At 42.5% G+C, this 25,245-nt stretch overlaps 2 protein-coding genes across 3 annotated transcripts in view; one reads left to right on the top strand and one right to left on the bottom strand.

Annotated features, from left to right (window-relative positions):
* als2b (alsin Rho guanine nucleotide exchange factor ALS2 b) overlaps positions 1–128 on the bottom strand; it is a 58,428-nt gene extending 58,300 nt beyond the window's left edge. The window contains exon 1 of the mRNA XM_082523572.1: positions 92–128. The gene's annotated coding sequence lies outside the window, so the exon portion shown is untranslated. The remainder of the gene's footprint in view (positions 1–91) is intronic.
* Positions 9–24,814, top strand: LOC309700147 (neuronal acetylcholine receptor subunit alpha-2-like). Of its 2 annotated transcripts, XM_082523577.1 has the most exons (10): positions 232–283; positions 507–580; positions 833–1,101; positions 17,925–18,076; positions 18,204–18,248; positions 18,346–18,455; positions 21,135–21,354; positions 22,981–23,483; positions 24,016–24,379; positions 24,514–24,814. In XM_082523577.1, the coding sequence occupies exons 3-10, from the start codon at positions 1,044–1,046 to the stop codon at positions 24,637–24,639; spliced, it is 1,578 nt and encodes a 525-aa protein (XP_082379703.1). In that variant the 5' UTR covers positions 232–283; positions 507–580; positions 833–1,043; the 3' UTR covers positions 24,640–24,814. The 2 variants fall into 2 exon arrangements, with proteins under 2 accessions (XP_082379704.1, XP_082379703.1); XM_082523578.1 differs by lacking the exons at positions 232–283; positions 507–580 and adding an exon at positions 9–56.
* The last annotated feature ends 431 nt before the right edge of the window (positions 24,815–25,245 follow it).

Here is a 25,245-nt window from a genome sequence, read left to right on the forward strand (position 1 = left end):
GCGTAAAGCACAAGGCTGGCATGCAGAGTGAAGCGGAAAAAAGTGCAAGAGAGAGGGTGAGAGAAAGGAAAAAAAAAAAAACACAGCTCACGTCAAAGATCCGGCTCTAACAACCATTTCCTTCGCGACTGACCCATCACTGCTAGGAACATGCCAAAGTTGCTGCAATATATTCCTAACCTGTAGGAATGTTGACCAATCCCTGGGTGGGAAAGAGTAAACAAAGATGGCGCATAGAAGCAGAGCTGATACTATGTGTGGAGGGACAGAAACTGTGTTGTATGTAAGCATGTAAACACTACAGAGAGTAAAGTTAACAGTAACCGTATTTTATCTAAGTAGAAATTCATTTCACCAAAACAATAACGTGGCGCACAGTGTGACGTCAAAAAAGGCGCACACCTTTGACCTGCGTTTTCTGTTTTCTTCATCCACTCCTAAATGCAAAAACAGAGTTTTCGAAAATATCAACCCTGGCAGGTGTTTTTAAAAATCTCTGTTTTCAGTGACCGAAAACGCCGTTTACGTGTGGATAAAGGTGCAAACGCATAGAAAAATCTGCGTTTTCAAAAATACCCGGGTACGTAGCCTTAACGTGGATTTATAGACCCTACAACCAGAAGTTGTGTGACTTGATTCTCAAAAGACATACTTTCATATTTCCAGAATCCATTGGGCTTTTTCTTGTTCTTGGTAGTATTTTATTACCATCAGCAGTATTTAGATCAAAAATAATTTAATTAAAATTTAGTCAAGATTTGAAATAATTTACTGGGAACTATTAGGGCTGATTAAATTAACCAGATGATACCCCGCCTTCTCATTATTACAGACCTGAGGCAGCATTATTGTGGAGATGTAAGACCGATTAATCAAGTCCAATGGGAGCTTGATACCTCAGCGGTGATGTGCACTGGGAGGCTGTGACTGGGATCCATGCAGCTGTGTGGAGAGGAGTGTGACAGTGAAGATGAGCGCTGGGAACCTCGGAGTGAAGCTGAGCTTCGTGTGAACGCCGGTGGGATCCCTTTGTAGCGCTTCAAATGGGGCGCAAACGAGACCTGACGCCTCTCTGCTGCTGCTGGATCCTCATCAACTCCGGTAAGAGAGGCGGCGAAAAAGATTGATGGGATTTATATGGTAAAAATCAGCCGTGACTTCCCTGTAGGAGCACGTTGAAAAGCACCGAGGCTTTTAGTCATCTCATGGGGATTTCCTGATTTTATAACTTTGTTGCCTCCCTTTTACTTAAAGGAATCAGTGACTGTGAGACTTGGGGTACATCTTTTGCTCTCCCGTTTTGACATGATGCATTTATAAAGCGGTGTTGCAAATTAATCGAGTAAGGGAAGGCTGTTAATCATCATATCGCATATTCCTGCAATGTTCTGATAGTGCAAAAGAATATTTGAAACTTGTAGTCCTTTATTGCTGGCTCGTATAGAAGGCCAATAGTCATTTATTCACATTCGCATTTATTATTACTATGATCAATGCACTAAAGTAGCATTTTAAAGGTGTTTTATACAATCTGTGTTGGGGCATCTACACAAAGGGCTATGCTGACTTTAAGTAATTTTTTTCCATGTAACTGTGCTACACAAGTAAAACAACATTACAAGTGAAACATTACATTTAATGGAATTTACTTAATTGCTATGCTTTTAAGTGGTACTGTTTAAAAAAACGTTTTCTGTTTTTTTGGAGTGTATATTCATAATGACTTCATTTAAAAATTAACATCCTGCAGAGTCAGGATTGAGCTTAAATCCCGATTCAGTACACAGCAGACCCAAACAGGACTGCAAAAGTTCAGTTAGTCTCCACTCATTTAGATGTGTATTATGTGTTTTTGACGCTGGCACAGCACAGGAAGCTTTTTGAGGCAAAAAACGATCAGGTCTGTGATGCTGTCACTTTAAAAACACTTCTAAATATCCAGGTTTTAATGCAAAAACGTGTAAAACAGTGTTCAGTGATCTGTTTTTGTGCGTGGAGCGGAGCAGGCATTTGTGAGCACTCAAAATTCTGAACACATTTTGCACATTTGTGACCGTTTTCATACCAATTTCTCTCAAAAGGTATCAGCTGGTATCAGTGAAAAACCAAAAACTAACATGCATATATGCACAAACTATCTGGAATTAATGACTGCTTTCAGGGTATTTCAAGAGGGATGAGCGAATGTTTAGCCTGTTGCAAAAGTGGTAATAAGGCATTTGTACTCTCCTGTGAAAGGTTTATTTACAATTTAAGACCTTCAGTTTTATTGTGCACCTGTAAGTCTTTTTAGGTGCTTAAAATTACACCCTAGTTTCAGAAACTGACGTGGTAGAACAGTGGGGAATTAGTGTGACAGAGCGTTTGGAGGCAGGAGTCGGGGCTAATCGGAAGAGTTTAGGTGAGTAGGAGAAAATAGAAAAAGCTGTTTATCTGGTGCTGGGGCGGAGCTGAGAAACAGCATATAAGCTGCAGCAGGGGTGGGCGAGTTGGCACACCTGAAATGAAGCATGGAGAGAATAGAAGAGAAGAGGGTGAGAGAGAAAGAGAAGTTCCTGCTAAAGTGGCAGAAGCTGAGGCATGGGAGACAAATTAACCTGAACCCTAGACCCCTTACAGTGAGACAATCCTGTGGCTCTGTTAAACTTCATGCAGTTGAATGACCACTGATCACCTACAGCAAAGGCAACGATTCTGAGAAACCTTAGTTGACAGAAAACTACGCATTTACCTTTTATTTTGGACCATTTGATGGACAAAACTGTCTACGATGCTCAAGTAAATAAGTCCCCAGTTAACAAAACAGGTTAGAAATGTTGGCTTTTTACTCTTAGTAAATTAGGACAGATAAAACCCCTGCTTTGTGGTAGTGACATTGCCCTCATTGGCTGGGCATGAGGAGTCACTGAGTGTGAAAATAATACGAGTCATATGTCACAGGAAGAAGAAATGTTGAGATTACCTGAAGCACTGCCAGCCTCAGAAATGTGCTATACAAATAGAGTAGTATTGTATATGCAGATAGTATTTTATAAAACGTTGAGAACAAATCTGATTTGTTTTTAGACCTTTTAGATGCAGAATTTTAAGAAATCGTGCCAAGATTGTAAAATGTTTGTTCCTGAAATAGAAATGGGAAGTATTCTTTTTGTATTTCTCTCATGGTTTTTGTAGTGATCACTTATGATCCTCCATTTAGTGTCTACATTTGGTTAAAATCTGAAAACCTGTCTTTCCAGGCTTTTAATAGACTTTAATTCATACTCATCTCAATGATTTCCAATTCATGTGAACCCACTGAGTGATTTTCCTGCTAATTAAAGGTCAGTGTTTTCAATGTTTGACATTTGTGACAAAGTTTTCTCTAATATCCCGGCCACATGGAGACCGTGATATTAGATATCCCTACTAGATTCGAAGTGGAGTAGTTTCTCAAAAAAAGAAAAAAAGAACAAAAAGAAAGATCAATTGTAATCCTTTAACCCATTCTGATAGGTCCAACAAAAATGTCTGCCAAAAATGTCTGCAGAGCTACTTCAGTGTCCTGAGTAATCGCTGCATCTTTGGCTTAGCCTGTGACATCCATGTAGAGCAGGGCCCTATTCAAGAAAACTGGCTTTAGTAACCCAGACATGAGGAAAACTCAGTTTTTTTCTAAACAAACTTAAATTGTCAGACCTTACCAAACACAGAGTTCCTTTTTGTGTCCTCCCCTCCTGCTGCACCTGAAGCTGGATATACTCGGAGTTGACAGGATTTAGTTCGCCCATCCAAGTTCCTTATCAACTTTATTGTTTCTGCTTTAGCTGCCAAAAATATAAACCTCATGGGACCGTTTTCTGCCAATATGGCTTCCATTTCATCACCTTTGTCCACTTCTTGGCCGCAGACTATTCATGTCACCATCATCTTTTTGGGCTAGGTTTCACCAAAGTTAGTTAGCTTCTCTGTTTTCCCTTTTTCCTCTGATTGTTTGGCCACAGGTTGTCATCAAAGTAAAGGAGACCAACATGCTGCCAAAAATGTCTGCAGAGCCAGCAATATTTGTCATTGAGACAGAAAAAACAAAATTATAGATGTTAAAGGAAAAGTTCAACATTTCTTCTAAGCTGGTTGGTGTTACTGTCATGTTAACGCTTTGCAAAAATGGGATTTGAATTCGGCATTTAGTCAGAGGCCTGCAATGTGAAGCAGGATTTGGTCTGTGGAAGCATTGGAAGTCTGTGTGTTTCCTTAAGTCCTTGACACAACTTTATTCTGTAATTCAGTTTTATTAAATTGCTTAATTTTTATTCAAATGAATGTGGTCCATACTTATTTGTGAAATAAATTTGAACTTTAAGCCTATCGTTCTATTTTTGTTCCAGTACATAAGACTCAAACGGCACGATCACTCAGCATACAGTTTCAGAAGCTTTAAAAAATAAAACTTAAAATTATATAGCTTAAATAACACCGTATATTTTCTTAAAAGCAGAATGTCAAAAAACCCGTAAGGACCTTCTTCTCAAAACACATGGAGGACATCCTGAATATCAAAGTCAAGTAATTTCTCATAACAGGGTCGGGTAAGGCTTCTGCAATTTCCTTCTCTAAGGCCAGATGTTCAATCGTGGTGAGTAATGTTTGACCGTTGGTATGATGTTCTTTTCATGAAATGCTTAGGTTTATGCAGACGTAATAGGACTCAGAATCATCCAAATTCGGGTTTTCTGCTTTTTTCTGCAAGATAACTTTTCCCAAAATGTCTTGGGGATCATCAAAGATGTATTTGGGTAAATGTGAGACGAGACTTGATGAATTTGTTTCATCTGAAACGTGAAAGTGTGACAAATATAAATAATTGCTGTGCGTTGCTGATCTACAGCAGACAAGAGCTTCTGGACATCTGGACTCATAACTCCAACAGTTTTATCGCCGATCTCCTACTCATCCCAGAGATCTCCAGAACACTGGAGGCTGCCCACTCTCCCCGACCGGGCGGAAGTGCACGCAGACGGCGCCGAGATCGTAAACAAAGGCGAGGTAGGCGCGGAGGGCTACGGGCTAAGCTAAAGCTAACACCACACTGGCTGCCTTTACCCAGTATTTTCCTCGCCAATGTCCGTTCTCTGGCAAACAAAATGGATGAGATACGGCTCTCCATCACTAACAACAGACGGATTATGGACTCAAATGTCATGTTTTTCACCGAAACATGGTTGAACAACAGCTGCCCAGACAATGTTATCGAGTTAGCAGGACGCCACACACACCGAGCCGACAGGCTAGCAGATGACTCCGGCAAGACCAGAGGTGGAGGTTTGTGCATTTATATTAACAATGCTTGGTGCATGAACTCCACTACTACTGAGAGTCACTGCTCACCTAATGCGGAGTTTTTAATGGTCAAATGCAGACCTTATTATCTCCCCAGAGAACTCACTTCGATCATACTCACTGCCGTGTATATACCCCCCGACGCTAATGCTAGGTTGACCATGAAAGAACTTTCTGCAGCCATTAACAAACACCAGAATAAACACCCCGAGGCTGCTATTACTGTTGCTGGCGACTTCAACCACACCAACTTAAAGACAGTCCTCCCCAGATTCCACCAACATGTCTCCTGCCACACCAGAGGAGACAATACTTTAGACCATGTGTATTCCAACCTGGCTGCAGCCTACAAAGCCACACCCCTCCCCCACATTGGACAATCGGACCATCTCTCCCTGTTCCTCACACCTAGGTATTCACCACTCATCCAACGTGTGAAACCTGCTGTGAGGACAATTAAAGTGTGGCCAGAGAGCCTCATCTGTACTGGATTACATCTCCAAAACCACAGACAGTGTCACCACCCAGAAACGGATCACCATGTACCCCAACCAGAAGCCTTGAATGAACCGGGATGTTCGTCTCCTCCTGAAGGCCCGCAACACCTCCTTTAGGTCAGGAGATTCACACGCCTACAGTACAGCCAGGGCTAATCTAAAGAAGGGCATCAAAAAAGCCAAACACCATTACAAAAAGAAGGTAGAAGAACACTTCTCCAACTCCAACCCCCGACGCATGTGGCAAGGACTCCAGACCATCACAGACTACAGGACCACCAAACCCTCCCCCGCATCTTCTGATGTCTCCTTCCTCAACGAGCTCAACAACTTTTATGCTCGTTTTGAGCGAGGGAACCCCACAACCACAACCAAAGCAGATGTGACGCCAGACCACCAACCTCTGACTGTCTTCCCCACCGATGTAGGAGCGGTGCTGAGCAGGATCAATGTCCACAAGGCTGCAGGTCCTGATGGCATCCCCGGGTGTGTTCTCAGAGCGTGTTCTGGGGAGCTTGCAGGAGTGCTGACAGACATATTCAACCTGTCCTTGGCCCACGCTGTGGTACCGGCCTGCTTCAGATCCACCTCCATCATCCCGATACCCAAAAACTCCAACCCATCTTGCCTCAATGACTACTGCCCAGTAGCCCTCACCCCCATCATCACTAAGTGCTTAGAGCAGCTGGTCCTAGCACACTTCAAATCCTGTCTCCCCCCCACCCTGGACCCCCACCAATTCGCATACCGCCAGAACAGGAGCACAGAGGATGTAGTCTCCATTGCACTGCACTCTGTCCTCTCACACCTGGACAACAACAACACCTACGCCAGAATGCTGTTTATAGACTTCAGTTCAGCGTTCAATACAATCCACCCCTCACAACTCATCAGGAAACTGACAGACCTGGGCATCAGTTCCCTCATCTGCAAATGGTTACTGGACTTCCTGACCAGCTGCCCCCAACATGTCCGGCTGGATAACCACTGCTCATCTACCATCACAATGAACACCGGTGTACCACAAGGCTGTGTGATGAGCCCTTTCCTCTACTCCCTCTTCACCCACGACTGCAGACCTGCTGATGGTTCCAACACCATCATTAAGTTTGCAGATGACACCACGTTGATTGGCCTCATCAGTGACAACGATGAGGCCGCCTACAGGGAGGAGGTGGATCGTCTGGCTGAGTGGTGCGACACAAACAACCTGCTGCTTAACACCGAGAAGACTAAGGAGCTCATCGTAGACTACAGGAGGAATGCTGACCCACATCCACCCATCCACATTAAGGGGATGACTGTGGAGCGTGTGAGCAGCTTCAAGTTCCTGGGAGTCCACATCTCCGAGGATCTCACCTGGACGACCAACTGCTCCAAGCGGGTCAAGAAGGTTCACCAGCGCCTCTTCTTCTTGAGGACTCTGAGCAAGAACCACCTGTCCTCAGACATCCTGGTGAACTTCTATCGTTGCACCATCGAGAGCATCCTGACCAACTGTATAACAGTCTGGTACGGGAACTGCTCTGCCTCGGACCGGGTCGTGAAAACTGCCCAGCACATCACCGGAGCACCACTTCCTGCCATAAAAGACATCTACAGGAAGCGGTGTCTGAAAAGGGCTGGGAAAATCATCAGAGACCCCAGTCACCCATCACATGGACTCTTCACCCTCCTGCCCTCTGGGAGGCGCTACAGGAGCCTCCGGACTAAGACCACCAGTTACCGGAACAGCTTCTTCCCCACAGTTGTCAGACTCCTGAACTCTGCCTCCTGACATCTGACCCACGTTAACACATGGACTGAACATACACACACCCACAATGGACAACTGTACCCTCAAACACACAATAATAACATGGACTGAACCACCACTCACAACCACTAGCACTTTATATAGCCTCTGTAGAAATTATCCACACCCTCACTTATCTTAACTGCACTACTGTATAGCTCTGTAAATAATCATTCTGTACATACGATAATTTTTAACCCTACAACTGTTTACAACTTGCATAGTTCCCATTTCTGTATAACTGTATATCTCAGATTTCTGTAAAGTTATTTATTTCATATTCTGTATAGTTTTTCATATTTATATCCTGTTCATATCCTGTACATAGCTTGTACTCACTACAGCCTGTACATACCTATAGTTATAGAATATTCACAACATACTTCATACCGTGTACATTATAACATACCATAATAGACCCATTTCTGTAATATACTTACATATCTATATTATTGCTAATATATATTGTAATATATAGGGATGGGTACCGGTGTCCGATGCCATGATGGCACCGGTTCTGACATAAACGGTAGTAACCAGACCGAAAAGCAGCGCACATTTCGGTGCTTTATTTCGGTGCTTTTTTTTCCTGAGCTGTGATACACTTCTAGCCAATCATTTTACATTTCCGAGGATAGTAGGCGGGTCCAGGTACGTACGTTCTTTTAGAGCAGAGCTACAGATTAAAAATGCCCAAGGCGAAGCGGTCAAAAGTCTGGCTGTACTTCACAGCAAAATATGCAAACTCAGCAGCCTGCAACAAGTGCTTTAAGCTGATACTGTGATAGTGTCAAAGGAAGTAACACCTCGAATCCGATGAAACACCTGGCGACGCATAGCGGTTTTTTTAAAAGCCGAGAAATGCGCCGTATTTGATAGCTTGCTGCGAGACCCCACACCGAGCGCATCTACTGCGGGTGTGGTGCATGTTATCAGACCCGGAGTTAGCAACATCCCCAAAAACACGAAGAGGAGAGTCCTGGTCCCTAGCCCTGCCAGTGTAGCAGAAATGATGACGGATGATGATGGCAGCAGCAGCCGTTCTTCTCTGCGTGAGTAGCTTAATGTTGTTCGTGTGTAATTTACGTTGAGTAGGCTAACCACGTTATTACATTAATGCAGGTAAGGTGAACTAGCAAACATCATCATAGCTACATGCGGCTGTCTTCTTGTTTGATGGCAGATACTCCCTTCACCCTGGCCAAAAAGGCTAAAATGACCAAAGAAAAAGAGGGAAACGGCTAAACATGAGAGGTTTTTGGATAAAGTTTGTGTTTTTTGCATTGTTTAAGCACTGCTTCCAGCCAAGAGTGATACCATATATGCCCCATAGCCGCAGAAAAGGCTAACATTGTTATCTTTTTACAAAAACCAGCTGAACATGAGAGGTTTTTGGACCAATTTTGTGTTCTCCATTCTTTAAGCACCGGTTTGAGCACCGTTTGAGCACCGGCACCGTTTCAAAAGTACCGATTTGGCACCGGTATCGGATAAAACCTAAACGATACCCATCCCTAGTAATATATCTATATCACTAAAGCACCTCTGAATGGATGCAAACTGCATTTCGTTGCCCTGTACCTGTGCATGTGCAATGACAATACAGTTGAATTCTATTCTATTCTATTCTATTCTAAATATCAACAAATGAAGAAATCAGGAATTGGGCAAATACTTTTTCTCAGCACTGCAGATGGCTATCCTAACTGAAAGTTATCTCTGTGTACTCTTCTGGTTGTTATTTTTTATTATAAGACCTGTGAGTAAAAACCATTGAGGACTTGTAGTGATTCTAATGATCCAACCGTAAAGTGAAGCACGCTTGTTTACAAAGCTGCACACCCAGTGACACGTTTAAAAGGTGCATTTTAATTAGTGCATTTGGTGTGAAAAAGTAACGGATTATAGATTTAACATAATCTTAAGTATTCAGGCAAAAAAGGATCAACTCATCCTTCAGAGAAACTGAAGCTCACTGATAATTCTCCACACAAATTAGCTTAAACCTTAATCATGTCCTAAATGAGACACAGCAGCCGGGGTCTTTATGCTAAATCCAGGGACACAAACTGCTGCACAATCCAACAACATATCTGTTTGTCCTCCACTGGCACAGCCTTACCTGAGACATCATTTTGCCAGTTATAAATAGCCAATGTAATCAGAAAAACTGGCATCACATTTGCACAGTTTGTGCTGTTGGCTCGCCGTTTCTTGCTCTGGCTAATCCTAAATTGCTTGCTGGTGATGCCAGATGGCTCGCCAGAGTTCAAAGCTGAGACAGAGAGTGATGGAGGGCTTTCTAGATGCAAGCTGAACAGAAAAGCAATATAGTTACCATCGGTGTTCATTTATCCTGCAAGAGAAATCACATCTGATACAAAAAGGTCAAACACTGAGAATTAAAGAGTTTTATTTCAAGCGTGAAAGGACTCCCCCGATGAGTTATGAACGCTGGAAAACCACACTCAGTGTTTTACAATAACTTCAATTATCTCTAATGGTTTGTGCGTAAGATCAAATTAAATCCAAGTGTAGTAGATCACATCCTAATCTTTGAAATTTTATGAACAATAAAATTCAGGTAATAGCTTTTCCCCCAGAGACTGGGTACAGTATCTCTCTCAACTGTAATGACTTTGGTTTAAGCGAAGTATGAGTGAAAATGCAGACTGGTCCTTAAAAAAGGCTGGAGGGGGAGAAAAGTGAGGAGATAAATCAGGAACACCCATGACCCATGGGGGAAGAGGAAGGTCTTCAGAGAGGAGGAATGTGAAGTGAAAGTGCTGAAGAGTGCAGATATTTAAATGTTTCTTTCAGTTTCTACACAGCAAAAGTGCAGTGAACAAGACAGTGATTAAGCCATCAGTGAACAAACTATTTACTGTAAATGAAAAAGTTTTAAAGAGTATAAGAGCTATGAAGAGCTTTTGTTGCTTTCTGGTCGGTGGGACATGTCTGTGGTGCCCATGACCACAACAAACCGAAGTCTTGTGATCTCTGTAGTGCTTGAAACAGCTTACATGGGATTTATGGTCCTGTATGTGTATTTATTTTGCCTCATGTAGAGAGAAACTTCAGCGCAGTGCAGAAGTGCAGCTCTCCAAAGAGCAAAAAATGACGATAGAACTGTGTGCAAGTAGAAGGGTAGAGTTCTAAGCCATTATTTCTAGCAGGCTGTAAATGTGTTCTTTTCTGCTGTAATATTGGTAACCAAGGTATGCAGAAGACCATCTCTGAACACACACATGAAACCATGAGGCAGCACAAGACCACACCGCACTGAGGCTACAGTTCTCATGGGCTCACCAAAACTGGACAATAGAAGATTGGAAAAATATTGCTCAGATGGTAGGGTCAGAATCAGACATAAAAGGATGGCTCCATCGTGCCTTCTATGAACAGGGGCCCGTTCTTCGTACCTCGCTAAGTAGGTTAGCTGGATTTGATTGTTGACGATTTCGCGTGATCTTGGATCGTTCGGTTCCCCGAAGCTCATCCGGGACTTGCTGCCATAGCAACAGAGCCGTAAGCGTAAACCTGCTCGGGAGCAGGTTTACTTTATGTAAACAGGATTAGATCGCGGCCACTCAGGTATGTCCGCTTCATTTATACAAAAGCAACAGCGATATTCCACCACTGTTTCACCATAAATAAATAACATCAATATAACCAAAGATAATGCAGCACCTGATCCATTTATTGATTTCACACAGATACATACAGGTTATTTCCTAAAAAAGGGAAATGTACTATTAACATTCTATTACATGTATGTGATTATTACAGATGTAATTCATATTTCAGAGTAGCAATTGCAAATTACTTCGTGTAATCAAGATGAGAGACCACGGCTATAAAAGCGAAGGTGGATTTGGGAAGTCTGTCGCAGCCATGTCCTGTCCGTTTACGCGAGCAGCCCATTGCGGAAGGTGCAAGATTGATGAGGAGAGTTTTCAGAATTCAGCTTATATTGCGGGATAGACAGGATCCTTTAGCTCAGCGCGACAGTGTGCTCATAGAGAAATATCGATATTCCCGTGAGGGTATTATTTACTTAACCAACTTGTTGACGAGGGGATGCAGGACCACCACCTGTCTTTGTTTGCTCTGCCCTTTTCTTGGTTGCTGTTATGAACAAACTAACAGATTATTTCAGGGTCTCTTTCCAAGAGACGAAAAGCAATATAAGTGATAAATATTACCATTCTGTAGAATATTCTTATATTTCACTTTTACTTGTTCTCATGTTCTAGTGGGTCCTGTTGTGGCTCTAATGTGAAAGGGGATATAATATAACATAATATAATATAATGTAATATAATATTGGATAATATAGTGTAATATAATAAATCTACCCTACCGCCTACTGGTGTTGGCCAGAGGGGCCGATGGCGCGATATGGCAGCCTCGCTTCTGTCAGTCTGCGCCAGGGCAGCTGTGGCTACAACCGTAGCTGCCTCCACCAGTGTGTGAATGTGAGAGTGACTGAATAGTGGCATTGTCATGCGCTTTGGGTGCCTTGAAAAGCGCTATATCAATCCAATCCATTATTATTATTATTATTATTAAATTACTTACGAGTTTAATTTGTCAGCAACTTTCTGCCAGCCCTCTCTCCTTGCTTTTGCAGCCTTTGCAGTGTTCCCTTGCGTTCTGATTAAACTCTGAAACTCCTGAAATCCCTCACTCAAGAGTTCTTGCTCTGCTGCCGAAAAATACCGAGCGCGCTCCTTCGACATTTTCGCCGACCAATCAGAGGGTTGCCGATCAATGTTTCTACTATCGATGCGTAGCCCCTTTTACGATACCCAGTGATCTCACATTACTTCATCCAGCTGTACTAATCGTCAACAGCAGGTGTGTTCGGGGAACCGGATTAGCGAGCTCACAGTTAGCGCGATGATTTGGTCTTGGATGTGTCATTTGATCTTGGATGTAGTAAGCGACGTACGAAGAACGGGCCCCAGTGTGGGGGAAATTTTCTTAGCACAATTTGGGCTCCTTAGTACCAACTAAGCATCCTTTAAACACCACAGCCTGCCTGAGTGTTGTTGCTGACCGTGTACATCTCTTTATGGCCACAGTGTAACATCGTCTGATGTCTGCTCCCAGCAGGAATACACACTATGTCACAAAACTCAGATCCTCTCAAACTGGTTCCTTGAACATAGCCTCCACAGTCACCAGATCTCAGTCCAATAGAGCTCCTTTGAGATGTGGTGGAACGTTTGTAAGAAGATGGCGCTGGATGTCATGGCACGCCGTCTCTCGGTTCTGCAATGTTTATGTTTTATGTTCTTAGTGGTGTCCCTGCTAGTTTAAAAAACCCACTCCCTGTTGGTATATGAGTGTAACACGCGGCGACACTAAAGCGGTCGCGCCAGAATGTCACGCTAAAAAGAAAGATTCTTTAAAATACAAGGGGGAGCAAGCGAGTCAGAGTCGGGCACCGAGAGGAAGCAGGTCTGATCAGAAACAGTTTATTACTAGGCCAGGGAGCACAAATAAAAACACCCTTAAAATGTACGTAATAAAATGTTGTCAATCTACTAAAACTAAATAAAAAATTCTAAAACCCGTAAAACTACCATTTTCTACATTCACTAACCCCCCCCCCCCCCCCCCCCCCCCCCCCCGCTATAATTATGCCACATGTTCATTATGGGTCCATCAGCAGGCCAGGAATTCCTTCTTTAGAGCAGAGTCCACGCCAGCCTCGTCTTCGGCAGACAAACAACAGTAGAGACACTACTCACAAATGCAGGCAGAGGTAAACCTCTGCCCTGCTGCCAATCACACACGCTGTCTCTCACTGTTGCCGTTCCATGAGGTCAGGACTGGGTCGCCGCGTCACACTGGCCATCTCGCATTAACCTTCCAGTCTGGGGCCTCTCTCCTTCAGTGCTCAGCTAGCCTGTTTTTAAAAGGTCTTTACACAGCTGATAGGCCACCTCTGGACACACCCCTGCCTCAGCAAGTGGTCCCTATCAGCTGTCCCATGTGCAGCCAGTCCACAGTGGATAAAAACCGTGTCACATAAAACACTAAAAACCATGCAATAGAAACAGAATAAAACCATGCAAATAAAACGACACTCATAAATAAACACTAAAAATCAGAATAAAAACAATATACAAGATAAATACAAATTTCCACTGTGTGACATCAGCGACAGACGCTGCTTAATATCTGTGACTCACTACTGAAGCTCCCCAGCGTTAGCGAGTGATGTGGAGGACTCCCGCCGCCTCTGGCGTCGGTACCGGAGGAACTGCATCGCCGTGATCCCCCTGGAATCCTTTGAAACGGACGCGCTGGAGAAGTGGACGAATGCGCGGCATGTGCTCTGGGAAGCGTGTTCGGGTCAGAACTTGGATGCAGCAGGTCCTTACCATCAGTGACTCTGGCTGTTTAGGACTTTATTTTGGCCTCAAACAGCGTTGCCTTCTTCCTGTTTACCCGACGTCATCAGAGCACGCTCACCCGAGGCTGCTTTATTGGTCGCCATGCCGACGGGATACGAGGGAAGGTGGAGCAAATATGAACAACCTACAATTACTGCCTGCTAGCACGGATGGACAGAGAGTTAAATTAGCTCTCTTAAACGCAAGATCTGTATCAAATAAAACTCATGCTCTTCGGGCTTTTTTGGTACTCATAAGCTGAATGTCATGTTCCTAACTGAGACATGGCTGCGCGCTGGTGAAGTGGCACCCTTGCTGGAACTTTGCCCCACCGATGCCAGTTTCTTCAGCTCCCCCAGGTTGTCTGAAAATTGTATTTTACCTATTCTAGACCACTCAGCAATTTTATTTGATATTTTAATCCCTAAATCTCCAGCTTCTGAGAGGGGAAAATTGCCCCTCAGATCATCTCGTTATATTAGCCCCGAAGCATTGTTTGGAGTTAAATTACATCTACCTGATGTGTTGGACCCTATTTTTACTCAGGAGTTATGTGTGGACACCTTGACTGCGAATCTTAATAATACACTTCTTGAACTACTGGACTCTGTTGCTCCCGTAAAGAAGTTGAAATGTCAAAAAAGGAACCCTATGCCTTGGTTAAATGAGAAGCTCTTGAACTTGAGAAGAAATTGTAGAAAAGCAGAGCATCACTGGAGATCTTCCAGACTAGACATATTTCTCCAGGCTTGGAAGGACTCATTATCTTCTCTTCAATCAGCGATATCGACAGTGAAAGCAAATTATTTCTCAAATCTCATCATGAGTCATAAACATAACTCAAAACTCCTTTTCAACACAGTGTTGCAACTTACAGAGAATAAGTCAACTCTCTGCTGTTCTAATTTGATAGCTCATGACTTTCTTACGTTTTTCAGAGACAGGGCTGAAACACAGAAATCATATTACTCCCTCCTCAAGCTGTTCATTAGACTACTCAGCTGCTTTGCCTGTTGGTGCTGATAAACTGTTCTGTGACTTCAAGGTTATTTCTCTGTCTGGATTAACTAAGGTTGTAAAAGCAGCTCAATGTACAACCTGTTCTTTGGATCCTCTACCAGCCTGGGTTATAAAGGAACTGTGGTCAGTATTAGGACCCTACATTCTGTTTCTTTTAAATACTTCATTGATGACCGGAGTCTTTTCTGAATGTTTTAAATCAGCTGTGGTAGTGCCGATCTTGAAAAAGCCTGGACTGGATGTTGATATGGTCGCAAACTATAGACCCATCTCACATCTGTCTTTTTTATCTAAAATCTTTGAAAAAGTGGTTTTTAAGCAGCTCACTGAGCATTTGTCAACAAGCAATCTGTTTGAACCATTTCAGTCTGCTTTTAGACCAAATCACTCCACAGAAACAGCTTTAGTCAAAGTGGTAAATGATCTGCTGGTAAATGCAGACAATGATTGCACTTCAGTTTTATTACTGCTGGATCTAAGTGCTGCAGTTGACACTGTGGACCACTCCATATTATTGGATAGGCTTGAACATTTTATTGGAATTACAGGAAATGTTTTATCATGGCTGAGATCTTACCTGCTTGGGAGGTCTCAGGCTGTTAGTTTTAAAAATGGTAAATGGTAAATGGCCTGCATTTGTATAGTGCTTTACTCAGTCCCTAAGGACCCCAAAGCGCTTTACACTACATTCAGTCATTCACCCATTCACACACATTCACACACTGGCAATGGCAAGCTACATTGTAGCCACAGCTGCCCTGGGGCGCACTGACAGAGACTTGTGCAGTGAGGCATGAGGTCCCTCAGGGCTCCTTACTTGGACCATTGCTGTTTTCTATGTACCTGCTCCCTTTGGTGTTCTTTTACATTCTTTTAATGTAACCTTTCATTGTTACGCTGATAACCTGCAGCTTTATGTTCCTTTAACCACTGGAAATTGTGCTGAAGTCTCTAAACTAGAATGTTGTTTTTCTGCAATTAAGGGCTGGTTATCGGATAATTTCTTGCTCCTAAATACTGATAAGGCAGAGTTGATGGTCATTGGGCCACACAAATTTCATCACTTGTCCCAAAATTTCATCTTGAAAATTGATGACAGTGTCATAAATTGCAGGAACAAGGTAAAAAACTTGGGTGTGTGGTTCGACATGGTGCTCTCCTTTGAAACTCATGTAAAAGAGATAACAAAATCCGCCTTTTATCATTTGAGGAACATAGCCAGAATCAGACAAGTTTTGTCAAGCGACACTGCAGAGGTCTTCCCGTATTGATTATTGCAATGCTCTTCTTTCTGGCCTACCAAAGAAAAAGTTTTAGAAGTCTACAGATGGTGCAAAATGCTCGCATTTCAATAGGAACGGGGAAATTTGAGCACATTACCCCTGTTCTGAGATCTCTGCATTGGCTACCTTGTCAGGTTCGAGCAGATTTTAAGGTCCTGCTCTCACCTACAAGGCTTTAAACGGATTGGCACCTACATACCTCTCCAACCTTTTACACCTTTATGTTCCATCTCGTGCTCTACGATCTCAGGACTCTGGCCTTCTAAAAGTTCCTAGAGCCAGAAAAAAGACAATTGGAGAGCGTGCTTTTTCTTTTCGTGCCCCATTTCTTTGGAACAACCTCCCTCAAGATATTCGGCAGGCATGCTCTGTGGAGGTTTTTAAAACTAAGTCGAAGACACATTTGTTCACCCGATCCTACATGTCTTAATTCTATGGCTTTTAGTTTTAAATTTTTCATTGTTTTTAACTTGTATTGTGTCTTTTACCTGTATTGCTATGTATCACTTTCATTTTATTTATCTCTTTAGTTGTACAGCACTTTGTTTGAACGCACTTTATAAATAAAGTTATTATTATTATTATTAACAGGAGACAGCTCTGCAGCAGCTGTGTGATTGTATCGTGTCAATATGAACTAAAATCTCTGAGGAAACTTTCCAGCTCCTTGTTCACATTTTCCTCATAGAATATAAAGTTTACTTGCACTCGCTAATATTATGATGCATACAAGCATTATGAGAGCTGCATTACATAGAAAATAATAATTTATTATATGTTTTTATGTGAAAGAAGGAAAATAGGATAAAGTGAATTACCTACAATTAGAGGATTCTGGTGTGAGGGGTCTTTTTTTTTTCTTTGCTTAATTTTTTTTGCAGAATTGCACATATGGTTGAAAAGTCTTGAATGCTTTGTGTTCATTTAATTTTTAGAGTTTCTAATAAATTGCTTGCACCTGACCTGACAACACTGTACAGTCTTGAGCATAAAACCTGTTTTGATATGTTATCGTGAAATCAGAGGTTCTGAATTTAGTTTGAAAACCAGCTTTGGGGTTCAGAGTTTTGAGAAAAGGACAGAAACTTTCCAGAAATGTGTCTTAGATTTTGAAAAGCGAAAATCAGATTCTCTCTAAATAAAAAGCACGAGGGACACCAAGTTCTTTGAAGTAGGAAAATATGTTACAAAATCTTTAACTGGTCTTTTATTGACAGGAATAGTTATTGAAGCAAGTGGGTGTTCACCCACTCCGGACCAGGTTATGTCTGCAGCATATGCTACCATGGTTATATACACTGATTTTCATCAAGGATCACCTCTGAAGTTACTCAAAGCCCACTTTCTGGCAGAGGCCTCTGTGTGTGTGATTGACTTTTGCCTGTATAAATGTGTTTTAGTGAGTGAGAGCTTCCTTAGAGATTTGCAAGAAGGTAAAATGAGACCTGCAAAATGCATCAAACTGGATGAAAACATTTAAGGTTTCATGATATGAGTGACTGATTACATAAGATAGATCAGACAAAGGAAGCACTTTTAAACTACTGCAGGATGATAGTCTGAACCCGACAGTGTTGCCGATCTGTCTCTGCCTCTCTATCAGTGCTCTCTGAGGACTGGGATCGTGTTCACACTGAGGACGAGCTCTTCAGGAGTTTGTTTAGAGGCTACAGCAAGTGGACTCGACCGGCGAAGAACGTCACAGACGTGGTCATCGTCAAGTTTGGCCTGTCCATCGCCCAGCTTATAGATGTGGTAGGAAATTTAACCATACCTTCAAAACTTTAAAAACTATTCCCCCTTTCTGTTTTGTGCCATTGCACCTACTAGGGCGTTAGATGCATGGCTCACTCGCTGTGTCCACTTCATTTACAAAAAACAGGATGAGAAAAATCAGATGATGACAACCAACGTGTGGCTGAAACAGGTGGGTGAAAACAAAAACTGGGTCTGAAAGTAAAGTAAATGTAATTCAAATGTGTTTTGTGTCCTAAAATGACATAAAAATGTGTATTCATTGAAAGGAATGGACGGATTACAAGCTGCGGTGGAGTCCTTCTGACTTCAACAATGTGACGTCCATCAGAGTCCCTTCTGAGCTCATCTGGGTGCCCGACATTGTGCTGTACAACAAGTAAAAACCACACGCATGATTCACGAGTCCACCCTTCTCCTCGTCCTCCTTCATCCTGTCAAACTCATCTTAAAATTCACTGAGAGTAGAGAAGCAATGACATCAGTCTATCCCAAGAGGCCAGGATTTGGGGGCTTAGCAAGGTAACCCCAGGTTAAACCCAGGGCTTTCAGCGTTACAGTGGTGCTCTTTACATCTTACCAGATTGCATCGCCACGGTAACTTGTGCTGCACGCCTAACCTTCTTAGGCACAAGTTATGTTTGAAATAAGAGGCTTGCAAGTGCAACACCACCTTCTACTGACCGGTAAGTTCTCTGGAGGACAGCATGTCTATTCCTTAAAGTGTCCTCTAACCTCAATGAGCAGATAACAGAGTAAACATTTTGAGAGGCAGCCTATGATCCTAAAAAATCCAAATACAGTTTTCCCCCCTCATTTCTTTATATTCTATTGGGAAAACAGAGTACTGAGCAACACATAAATACTTAAATATTTTTCACTAATAACAAATAGTATTTCTGCTTCTGGTGCCTAAATAATTATTTCTTGTTATTTCTTTAAATAGTCTTCAGGAATAGTTCTCCAGGCTTCTTGAAGGACATTCAAAGCTCTTATTTGGATGTTTCTGCCTTTTGTTCTGTTCTCTGTCAACATGATCCCACACTGCTTCAATAATGTTGAGGTCCGGGCTCTGAGGAGGCCAATCCATGACTGATAGTGTTCCACTGTGTCTTTTTCTATCCAGGTATGATTTTGCTGCACTGGCAGTGTGTTTGGGATCATTATCATGCTGAAAATGAAAAATGTTATAATAATAATAATGGATTGGATTTATATAGCGCTTTTCAAGGCACCCAAAGCGCTTTACAATGCCATTATTCATTCACTCTCACATTCACACACTGGTGGAGGCAAGCTACAGTTGTAGCCACAGCTGCCCTGGGGCAGAATGACAGAAGCGAGGCTGCCATATCGCGCCATCGGCCCCTCTGGCCAACACCAGTAGGCGGTAAGGTAAAGTGTCTTGCCCAGTTACCTGTTATCAGTTAAACATTTTCCAAATGGTATTATGTGGTAGATCAAAGTCTGAAGGTACTTTTCTGAGTTCATAATTCATTCATTTTGACAAGATCCCCAACACCACTGGCTGAAATGCAGCCTGAAACCATGACAGAGCCTCCACCGTGTTTTAGAGATGCCTGTAAACCTCTCTTGTTGTACCTCTCTCCTCACCTCCTATGTATGTATGTACTGATGATGAACCAAAGCAGAACCAAACATTTCAAATTCATCACTCCTGAAGACCGTTTGCCACAGTTCTTGTTTAATTTTCATACCTCAGCGTTTTCTCCCTGCTTTCCTTCATTAAGAATGGCTTCTGACAGCCACACTTCCACCAAGACCATTTCTGATGAGGATTTAGTGAACAGTAGATGGATCAGTTGAAGGCCCTGGTGCATCTCTCAGGTCCTGTGTCAGGTCTTTGCTGGATTTTTTTTTCCTGTTACTTAAAGACATGACTTTCAGATAGTGTTCATCTGCTGAAAATATGTCTGTATTGTATTTTTCGGGTCAACTAAAGAAATGGATGTGTTTTTGTGAAAGGCTGTTAGTAGCAAAGTGCCTAACGATTTAGTACAGCCCATAATCTTAATTTAGGACATTTTTTATATATAAAAACATATTCCCTCTGTGCAACACACCAACATCATAAGAAACAGACTGAAGGTTTAAAACAAATAAATGAATTACATGCTCTGTGCCACTTCTCAGCCATGCAGATTATTTGTTTTCGTCGTTATGATTTGTGGGATGGTATTATCTCCTTTAACAACAGGTGTTCCAGATTATCCTCTCCTAAAGATAATAAAGGAAGAATTGAAGCATTGTCCTTCGTATTTACAGAGGTCGACCTGTTCTTACGACGCTTCCCATGCAGATATTTGCAGATATTTCAGGATCATTTCACTCAGTTTGAACCTTCCTGAAAAACTTGACTATTCAGCTACAACCCTTGAGTTTTCAACCACCATCATGTGACCCCTATCCAAAGAGCAAATAAGCCAGATAAAGATCTCTATAAACCCTGCAAAAACATCTGGGGGTAAATAAGGATTATTAACTCTTATTTTATTTGGATTTAAAATATTGAGTCACGCTCACAGCAGATGCTCAAGGACACACATACTGTTCCTGAACAGAGACGACTTTCTGTAGGTGGACCTGGAAATTATCTGTAGTGATCAATTAGCTGCTTGATCCATAACACAGTCCTCCTTCATTGAAGAGCGAAAGAGGAGTTGAGGTCACTTACATGGAGACAAACAGCTCCATGGTATTTTCTGCATTTTCCTGCATATCAATTGGCGATGCATGCAAATTATGCTGTTGAATAAATGACCCTGATTCTGTTGCGGATGCACGGCGATGTTGCATCACACAGTTTTAGTTGAGTTTCCAGCCCTCGGGGCTCGGGGGAGTATTAAAATTGGTCTGGATGGAGATGAAACTCTCTCCGCTTTCAGTGAAAATGAGCTTGCATCGGTGTCATTTACATTCAGCTATCAATTATTAAGCATAGCTCGTGTAAATGGGCATAGCTCCAGGTTTATTGATTCACCTTCTGAGTTTAAAAACTAATGAAATTAAAACTTTTTACCCTCTTTTCTTGTTAAAGTGCTGACGGGGAGTTCGCTGTCACCCACATGACCAAGGCACAGCTGTTTTACACCGGTCGTATCCGCTGGGTACCGCCCGCCATCTACAAATCCTCCTGCTCCATCGACGTCACCTTCTTCCCCTTTGACCAGCAGAGCTGCAAGATGAAGTTCGGATCCTGGACGTATGACCGTGCCAAGATCGACCTGGAGCCCTTTGAGAACACCGTGGACCTGAAGGTGGGAACACGTGGGTGGAGGTTGCTCTGCTTCCCCTCCCCCTCCACATTCCTCCCTCATACTCTCTTATGATTTCCTTCCTAACACCTCCTGCACCTCTTTACCTCCTCTTATCGGCTCTTCACATGTTTCACATGTGTTTTGTTTTACAGAAGAATGCCCGCCAAACTCTCAGGCTGCTAACATTTTAATTAACAAAGTATTTCCCAGCGTCATGTTTCACTGCAGTAATAGGTTTTGGAAAAATTCACAGAATAGTGAAAAAAGAAAAACCCCAAATCCTGGGGAGATTTCTGAGTTGTAAAACGTGGCAGGTTTCTTTAACTCTTTACCCCTTGGACACCTACTAGGACAGGGGTGGCCAACTCCAGGCCTCGAGAGCCAGTGTCCTGCAGGTTTTAGATGTCACCCAGGGTCAGCACACCTGAATCAAATGATTAGTTCATTACCAGGCTTCTGGAGAACTTCAAGAAATGTTGAGGAGGTCATTTAGACATTTCAATCAGCTGTGTTGGATCAAGGATACATCTAAAATCTGCAGGACACCGGATCTCGAGGCCTGGAGTTGGCCACCCCTATACTAGGAGGAACCCTTGAAGCTCTTTTCTGAACTTGGATTTAAAACATGGAAACTATTATAATGGCCTGCAAACTACATCTTAACTGATATACTGAGGTGTTAAAAGGTGTCATTATGGCTACAGGGGAGGTCATGAAATGTTGTCTTTATAGGGGAAAGAGTTAATATGGTGTGATTTTGAAGCACAGAATGCAGAAGTAAGTTTGTTTCTTCAGTTTGACTCCACATGTCTGCATTTGAGATCTCTATCCTGCAACACTTGGAGAGTACGCTGTAACAAAAGGCAGCACTATTTATACAGACAGATACACAAAGGGGTAATCAGGGGCATGAGGCACAGAGGGGAAAACAGGAACAGATAACATGAATGTGACAGGGAAAGTAAAACTAACTGCAACACACAGGAGACAAATGACTACCAAAATAAAAGAGGAAAGAACAATAAACAATAATCATTGTGGGGGATTATTCTCTCCAGTATCTTCATGACTTGTAAGGTCAGCGCAGCTGGCCTGTGGTCATTGGAAGTAGTTGGGTGAGATGTTTTTGTGGACAGGGACAAGACAGAATGTCCTTGAGAGAGTCAGGACCTTATGCAGTTTAAAACTCTGGTTCCTGATAAGACACAGCTGAGCAGCACAACTTTGGGGCTGATGCCATCAGGACCAGCCACTCTGCCAGAGTAGAGTCAAGACAACTCTTTCCTGACTTTTTCAGTTGAGAGGGACATGGAGGTGCAAGCTGTAGGTGCAAAGACAAGGGAAGGGGACAATGTTCATGAGATGAACTGTATGCTGGGTAAGGATGACCAGCAGGGGGAGGTGTGTCAAGCCAAGTGAAGTTTAAGTTGTTGGTACTCTTCTCATTCCACTCCAGCACTAAGTCCCTGCTTTGTTTGGGTCCTGTGAAGATTCTCAGTCCAACCCCTCCTTGTTGTTATTCTGTTATTTCCTGGCTTTCTCCTGTAACAGGCTTTCCCCCTGCTGCTTTAACTTTAAACTTCCTCTGCACAATGTCAGTGTGGCTAAAAAGAGTCTGACTTTTAGGGCTACTGGGAGAGTGGAGAATGGGCAATTGTCAACGCTGTAGGAACCTACAATACCAAGAAATACGACTGCTGTCACGAGATCTACCCCGACATCACTTACTACTTCGTGATCCGCCGCCTGCCGTTGTTCTACACCATCAACCTCATCATCCCCTGCCTTCTCATCTCCTGCCTGACCGTCCTGGTCTTCTACCTGCCATCAGACTGCGGCGAGAAGATCACGCTGTGCATCTCCGTGCTGCTGTCGCTCACTGTCTTCCTGCTGCTCATCACCGAGATCATCCCATCCACATCGCTAGTCATCCCGCTGATTGGGGAGTACCTGCTCTTCACTATGATCTTTGTCACGCTGTCAATCATCATCACCGTGTTTGTTTTGAATGTGCACCACCGATCATCAGAGACTCACACCATGCCCCGGTGGGTTCGGAGGCTTTTCCTGTCTGTGGTGCCGCGCTGGCTCTGCATGAAGCGCCCGCATCATGGACTCAGGCCTGCAAGGTGAGAAAGCCTCTATGACCATTAGAGGCACTGCAGGTTTTTACATGGTCATAAATAGCTTAGTGTAGTTGACTTCTACGTGGTCAAATGTGTATGAGTTGAAGTTTAGGATTGGCTAATTCAATCCAATTAATTAGCTCTCGACTGAGTTAGTGCGGTAATCCACACAGGAAACCACAAAATCTCTGCACAGGTTTATTGTTTTCATTATATGCTTGAACCATTTGGCTGATTTTAATACACATTGCAGAGAGATAACATAGCAGCCCCACCATACATTCACAGCCTCCAAACTCTACTTCTTTTTGTTGTTTAATTGTGGTTGGCAGACAGCTTCTAGGCATTTTACCACCACCTATTGGCAGTAGAAGTATATTGATAATTTGAGGTAGTGGTAAAAATAAGGGAAATATATAATTTAAGGTGACAGATAGTTGTAATCATTAGTTTTTCTGTTTTATATTTTCACAATGTTTTGCTTGTCGTTACAATGTCATTGTAATTTTTCTACAAACCCATCTACCTTTCTTAGGCAACACCACCTGAGCGATAAACTCCTCCCTCTCCAGACTCCGGGCCCCTCCCACAGCATCTGGATCACTCAGGAGTCTGATGTGGATGCTGGAGATGAAATTAACCACTGGGACTTTCATGGTTACTCAAACATGGAGCATTTGGAGAGGTTTGGGTCCCCATCTTGTCTTTCTGCTCGGTCTCTGGGCTATACACTCCTACCACAGACACGGTCCACTGTCAGCTTAGAGTGGGATACCCCTGTGGAGTGTGGTTCGACCCAGAACCAGTGGGACTCTTCTTTGTCTCCTGCTGTCATATCCGCCCTGGAGGGAATAACGTACATCGCTGAACACCTAAGAGCAGAAGATGCAGACTTTTCGGCAAGTATTGGATTTTTTTGGTTATAGATTTGCGGTCAAAAGTTTGCATCAGGGGTGTCAAACATAAGACAGCCTGGGTTTTATATATTTCTCCAAGTTTACTGGCTCATTTTTGGTTTTATGTCTTCTCTCAGGTGAAGGAGGACTGGAAGTATGTGGCCATGGTCGTAGACCGGATCTTCCTGTGGATGTTCATCATAGTGTGTCTGCTGGGGACCGTTGGACTCTTTCTGCCTCCGTGGCTCTCTGGGATGATTTAAAACCAAGACTAGATGTTAAAAACACTAATATATTATATACAAAAGTGGAAGAGCATGGTTAGCTTTTAAATTTGTTGCAACAGACGAGTCTAGGAAACTTATTTCATGGAGGACAAAAAGTACAAAAATTAATAATAAAGAGAAATTAATTATTAATGCAAATATTTATAAAATGAAATGGCCTTGATGTATAAAATGGAATATACTTATGTTAATTAATAATAAATATTATAATCTGCTTTATTTATTCTCCATTGTATCTGTAATTTTCTTCACTCTCACATCTGCGTATGTGGTTCTGTTTGTCTGTCTGTCTGGTTGTTTACAGTTTTTCAATTTTGTGTGATGGTAGATAACAAAAACAACTTGAGCTAAATTACATTTTAGTGAAATCTGGTGAAAGTCACACTGAATGTGAAAATCAGTAAAAACATTATATTACCCACAATTTTTTTTGTTGATCGTCTTCAAAATTCACAATAATATACTCAGTGTTGGGAAAGTTAGTTTTAAAATGTATTCCACTACAGAATACATGCCTCAAAATGTATTTTGTAACGTGTTACGTTACTCAATGAGAGTAATGTATTATGAATATTTTGGATT

The sequence above is a fragment of the Aulonocara stuartgranti genome (genome assembly GCF_965226115.1).
Source record: "Aulonocara stuartgranti genome assembly, chromosome: 23".
Classification (NCBI taxonomy): Eukaryota; Metazoa; Chordata; class Actinopteri; order Cichliformes; family Cichlidae; genus Aulonocara; species Aulonocara stuartgranti.